General features: G+C 43.2%; 1 protein-coding gene across 3 annotated transcripts in view; it reads right to left on the bottom strand.

Annotated features, from left to right (window-relative positions):
* Positions 1-3,119, bottom strand: part of PLGRKT (plasminogen receptor with a C-terminal lysine) — a 56,761-nt gene extending 53,642 nt beyond the window's left edge. Inside the window, exons 1-2 of one of the 3 annotated variants that reach the window (XM_037798245.1) lie at positions 2,924-3,119; positions 438-524 (exon numbers count right to left, since the gene is read on the bottom strand). In XM_037798245.1, coding sequence (XP_037654173.1) covers positions 438-518 — 81 coding nt within the window. In that variant the 5' untranslated portion in view covers positions 519-524; positions 2,924-3,119. Of the gene's footprint in view, positions 1-437; positions 525-2,919 lie in introns of all 3 variants that reach the window. The other 2 variants (XM_037798244.1, XM_037798243.1) reach the window with 2 other exon arrangements.
* Positions 3,120-6,000: the final 2,881 nt, after the last annotated feature.

Below are 6,000 nucleotides of genomic sequence, written 5' to 3' on the forward strand. Positions count from 1 at the left end.
ACTTTCCTGCCTCCCTCTTTCCCTTATAAAAACAAGTGATTACATCGTGCCCACTCGGATAATCTAGGATGATCTCCTCATCAAAAACTCCTTAACTTAGTCACATTGCAAAGTCTCTTTTGCCATGGAAGTTATAGTCACAAGTCCTGGGGATTAGGACATGGACATCTGGTGGGGTGGGGTGTGGGGGTGGGGGTGTGTGGATTTTGTCTACTTTAAGCAGTTACTTCTTCCTGCAATATGGAAAACGAGTACCTGGATTGGAGATTTAAATCAGCCCCATTCACCAGAAAATTAGTAATACATTTCATCTTGGCTTTAAGGATGGAGCCCTAAGAGCATTTTACTTTTGGGGGTCAAAGACAATATACTGCTGAAGAACATGTGGGAGAAACTTTAACCACTGTAGTAACAGAATAGATTGTTTAAAAAAGTACCTGAAGTCGTGAATTCATAAGCATGAACTCCTTTTGATTTTTCATGTTTTCATTCATAGGTTTTGAAAGTATAAAGCCCATCTTGACCTAAAACATTAAAAGCAAGGAGAATTAAAACAGTTTATTCTACTTATATCCCAGCATCCTTGTATACTCTACTTTGAGCTATAGTAAGCTTATGACAAAGTAAAATAAAGTTCTAACTTGGGACCATAATTTGGGTTAGTCCTTCTTCCTAACTAACTGTCTGATCTCAGGCAAACTTACCTAGCCTGCACCATCTGTTCACCTCAAACAAGCTGGTTGAACTAAATGATTTCCAAAATCTCCCCCTGCTCTAAAAGTATATGGTTCCATGTTTCCTGATTTTTCTTGCCACTACAAATCTTGAAGAACGGAAAACTATATATGTGTGTATCTTTTTTTGTGTAGAGGGCAGGGTAAATACCATTAATTCTCTTGTCTCTTATACAACTGGATGAAGAACCTTTGTTTCTATGGTGGGGCGACTCAGAAAATGTACATCTTGAGACCAGATTTCTCTCCATTCCTGACATTTATAATGAAATGTTAGGTTATAAAATTTAGGTTTAAAATTTTCATGACCAGTATATCAGTACTCTTCCTGTGAGCCCACGACAATCCCTGCCCCTCTCCTACTTTCCCCTCAGTCCCATCCACCCACCACTGACATCCCTTTGGCACTCTCATCCAGCTTCGTCTCTGTTCTCTCCAAACTAGTCCTGAAATTCTCAAAAGGAAAAAACCATGAAGATACATAAATGTCCTGGGAAACGCAATTTTTAAATGAATATATTGTACTGTCTATCTTACTTATCTAAGAAGTTCCTAAGTGGGCTGTCAACTCTAGGTGGCTCAGAAACCCAGTTTTTGTTCTTAATCCAACTGTGTAGATACAGAAGACCTCCAAGTAGTTGATTTTATTTTACTTTCAGAAGACCGCTGAACTTAGGTAAAAGTTACATCTGCTAGACTCTCCTCAGCAATGTTGCCACCACTTTTCCTCTTTTGGTTGGGGTAAACTTGAAACTCAAGTCCAAGTGGCCAGTCTTAATGTTTTACCAGGACTCACAGGTATTCCGTAGGAAGCCCAGAGAGAGCTCCACTCCTATTTTCCATATCCTCATCAGGAAATCCTGAATTCTGGCTAACTGGGGAGAAGATGGGGGGAAGAAGGAGGGTATTTCATGTCTGAGTTATCCCTGCTGATGGGGCTCCAGGTGAGTGGAGGCTCCAAACCAGACTTCAGCAGCTTCCCTATATTCTGGGCAAGGATGCAGCCTGAATTTACAAGGGCCTCTGAGCCACAGTCAGGTTCAAAGAGGGGCACAGGTGGCCAAGCAACTCACCAGGGGGACAGGGCTGACCAGACAACCCTGAACAGACTGAGGAGGTCATAAGATTCCCGTCCATCAGCTGCTACTACTCATCCAGCATACTGGGACCACAGAGACCACCACTGAGGGTGGGGAGATTTAGCAGAGCTTCTCTTCCTTCTCCTAACTTTGACAAATGTGTATCATCTCCAACAGCAGACCAGAAGTTGCCTGAAGGCAGGAGCAATATATTATCCATCTTGGCACTCCCTGTGGTGTCACATACACATTTCTTTCTCAAAACTGCAGAAACCATGAATGATACCAGAGAAACTGACTCAGACCACTTGCCATCCCTTATACCTTATTTTTCTTCTGCACACAACAGTGGGCAATTAACGTCTGTTGCAAACACTTGTAAAGAAAATAATTCTCCTCTAATCCAATTCCTCCACACACACACACCCTGTAGAAAGGGTTCTTAAATGCTCCAGTGCTGCCTCAGCTGTGCTACAGATTACAATGGGAAGGTGAAATTCTGGCGAGAAGAGTTGGGCTGCAAGTTCCAGGCAGCCTTCCCCTTTGGGAAGTCTTCCAATCAACCCTGGGAAACTTGGAGCTGATTTTACTGAAGAAAACTAACCAGTAATTCCATGATCTCTCATCCAGATTTCTTATTGACTTTTTTCCTGATCAAATGACAAATTACCTAAATTTATTATTGGTGGCATAATCACAATCCTTTTCAATATATCTTTGCGTTCCATCCAAACCAGGCCACGTCTGCAAAGTCCAGCTTGGAACCCTTCCGGGGAGTTTTCCCTAATTAAGTCCCCCTTGTCCCTTGGACCCAATTAACCTGGGTAATGCCTGCCATGACATGCTGATTTCTACAATACGCTGCCTACTTTTCCCTACTCGATTATAAAGACAAGGCAGAGATCACGAGTCCGTGCGACAAAAACGGGCTCTTTTGAAACGAGGTTGGCAATATCTATCAGCACTAGGGGAGGTGGGGGTGGAAGTGGAGGGTTAAAAAGCGAAGGGCTGGCGATCGCGTGGAAAAGGCCCCAAGCATGGCCCTGCAAGCCCGGGGCCCAGACTCGGCGCGGGCAGACGCAGCCGCGCGCACCCTCCCTCCTCACCTGCCTGCGGCCGGCGCTCACTCACTGGGCAGCGGGCGGTGGAATCAAGGGGTCACGGTGATCTTAACTGCGGCCTCCAGGCGGGTCGCTGCTCCGACAGCAGTAGGAATAGGGCCTGGCCCCGAAGGGCCTCGGGATTGGCTGGCAGTGGCGGATTCCTGACCTCAGCCAATCAGTGCGGCCCTCAGCTCCCTTAAAGGGCCCGAACTGCCCTCCCGGGCCCAGTGCGTTCTTCCGGCCTTGCGCCGGGGGAGTGGCGGTGGGAGGAGCAAGACAGCGCAGCAAATTCAAAACCGCAGCTACTGGGCTGTCAGATTTTGAGGGGAACGCAAGGGAAACAGAATGGAAATCTCGTTTAAAGGCCTCATTGAGGTTTGTGAATTATCCGTTTGTGTGAGGAATCCGCGCTTCTTCCGCCAAACTAAGCGTGATAGGGTTTAATGTGCCATCATTTCACGGTTATTCTCCAGAAATGGTGTCATCCACCACCGTTGGGTCTGTTTTCTGAAAAAGAATGTGTCTCTTGAGAGGTTGTCACTTAAACATATAAAACACAGTTATAAACATGTTTAAGGGGAGTTTCTACTTGCAGAATAGGCTTAATGTTGAAGGTGGCCTTTTTTTGCATTTGAATCTCAACACAGACACACATAAATTTATTTGATCTCTTGAAACCTTACCTCATCTGTAAGATGCCACCAGTAGGATGAATCTGGACCTGGCATTGTGGGATTGAGAATATCTTCTTGACCAAAAGGGGGGTGCGAAATGAAACGAGATCAAGTTTCAGTGGCTGACAAATTTCAAATGGAGTCTAGAAGTCACTCTGGTGGACATTCATATGCACTATATAGATAACACCTCTTAGGTTTTAATGTATTGGAATAGCTAGAAGTAAATACCTGAAACTATCAAACTCCAACCCAAAAGTCTGGACTTTTGGAAACGATAGTATAACAATCGGTTACAAGGGGTGACTGTGTGATTGTGAAACCTTGTGGATCACACTCCCTTTAGTGTATGGATGGATGAGTAGAAAAATGGGGACAAAAACTGAATGAAAAATAGGGTGGGATGGAGGGGATGATTTGGATGTTCTTTTTTACTTTTTTTTTAATTCTTTGATTCTTTCTGATGTAGGGAAAATGTTCAAAAATAGATAGGGGTGATGAGTGCATGACTATATGATGGTACTGTGAACAGTTGATTGTACACCATGGATGATTATATGGTATGTAAATATATTTCAATAAAACTAAATTTAATTTAAAAAAAAAAGATGCCACCATTAAAGTGGCAAAAAGAAAACCAGGAAACTAAAAATAACAGACTTAGCCAGAGTTACTAATTATTTTTTTGGACAGAGACATCTCTCCCTGACCCTCACTTCTGTAGGACGTCCATTTCTTCCCTCACCCACCAGCAATTATCTTGAGTAAGCCAAGCCTCTCTCCTGGCCCCTATCCCTCTATCTCTAGCTTCCTTGAGAGAATACATGAGGAGCTGCTGGCACTCTGTTCTTTACTACCAAATGGCTTCAGAGAATAGCATGGACTTCAGGTTCTTGAGGATGATCTTTGAGGAAGGTCCCTTCCCAATCCTGGCTAATGGCCACATAAGTCAAGAAGGAGTCCAATTTCCCTGTGAGTGAACACCACACTGGCCTACTGGGCTTGCCTTGAAACTCTGGGCACCACCCTTCCGTATTCTGGAGCTTGGGCCCCACATTCCAGACACTCACTATTTGTTAAGTGACAGAATGGGGGAAATCTCAACAGCATCCCCATTTTCAGTTTTGTGGGAGCAGGGGAGATGCCAGGGTGATCTGTGCTATATGTGAGCAGAGCCATGTGGAGCTTTGACTCTTTTAGGGAGAATGGCAACAAATACAAGAACTAGGGTTTACTGAAAGGGAATAGCTGACACAAATCTATAATAAGCACACCTAGAGTTGATTTACATCTGTGTCACTGGAGACACATGTGTCCATATGTGACAATATCCTCTCTAAAACTCATCTCTACAATAGGGCTAATGCCATCTAATTTATTGGGTTGTGAAGACAAATGAGATAATATATTTAGGCATTTAGAATAGTCTCTGGCACATAGTGGGCATTCAATAAACAGTAGTAACTAGCACCAGTGGGAAGCTATTATTAACCTAGGTGTGAAGGGGCAAGGAGGAGGAAGCGGTTACTAAAACCAGGTGAAAGCTTTAGCTGTGGCTGCAGGAGAGGGCTACCCAACAGGTGTTATATTGCTCAGTAGAAGAAAGCTGTCGTTGCCAACCTGTGGCCCGGATTGAGACCTTGTAGTTGTAGAGGGACCCGGCCAATGTCAGAGCCTCAGCCCAAAGTGGGGAGAGAGTAGAGAGGAACGACCAGCCTCTCTGTCCTCCCATTCTAGGTTCTTCCATTGGCTGGATCCAGGGAGGCCAGAAGCCAAAGTCAGTGCAGTCCATAGAAGTCAGCTTCCTAGCCTTGTGATAATCTGCAGAGACAGAGACTATAGTGTTCTGCATATAAAATTTTAATTGATTATTTCTTCCCTGTCCATCTTTCCCTGTTACCTTGAAAAAAGACTACTGGTGGAAACAAATATTACAGTTTAATTTCTAAGTAGGAGTATGCCTGAAGTGATATCACCTCAAGACAATATGGTGGTTGATGGAAGTCCGTGTTCCCCATGTGTAGGGGATGAGCATACTGGGCTTGCCTTGAAACTTTGAGCACCATCCTTCCATATATTTCATAATTTTTAAAGAAACAAGAGGGAGTGACCATGAGAATATATGCCCTGGGAATTGAGAGAAGTATTGGTGTAGATATTGAACATATTTTATAGAATTGGGAAACGGGATTAAAGCACATTTATTTAAAATATCCAATGATCCAATGAATCATTTATAATTTTATGAATGTGTGAATATATGTGTGTATGTGTGTATAGTATTTACATACTATACACACATACAAAATGTGCTTTTGTCATTTTCATTAAAGCATAAGGATTTTCATTTTGTTACATAGCATTTATATTTACCATTTTAACTGTTGTATGATTTTCAACAAATGTGTAT

This window comes from Choloepus didactylus, chromosome 10, assembly GCF_015220235.1.
Source record: "Choloepus didactylus isolate mChoDid1 chromosome 10, mChoDid1.pri, whole genome shotgun sequence".
Taxonomy (NCBI): domain Eukaryota; kingdom Metazoa; phylum Chordata; class Mammalia; order Pilosa; family Megalonychidae; genus Choloepus; species Choloepus didactylus.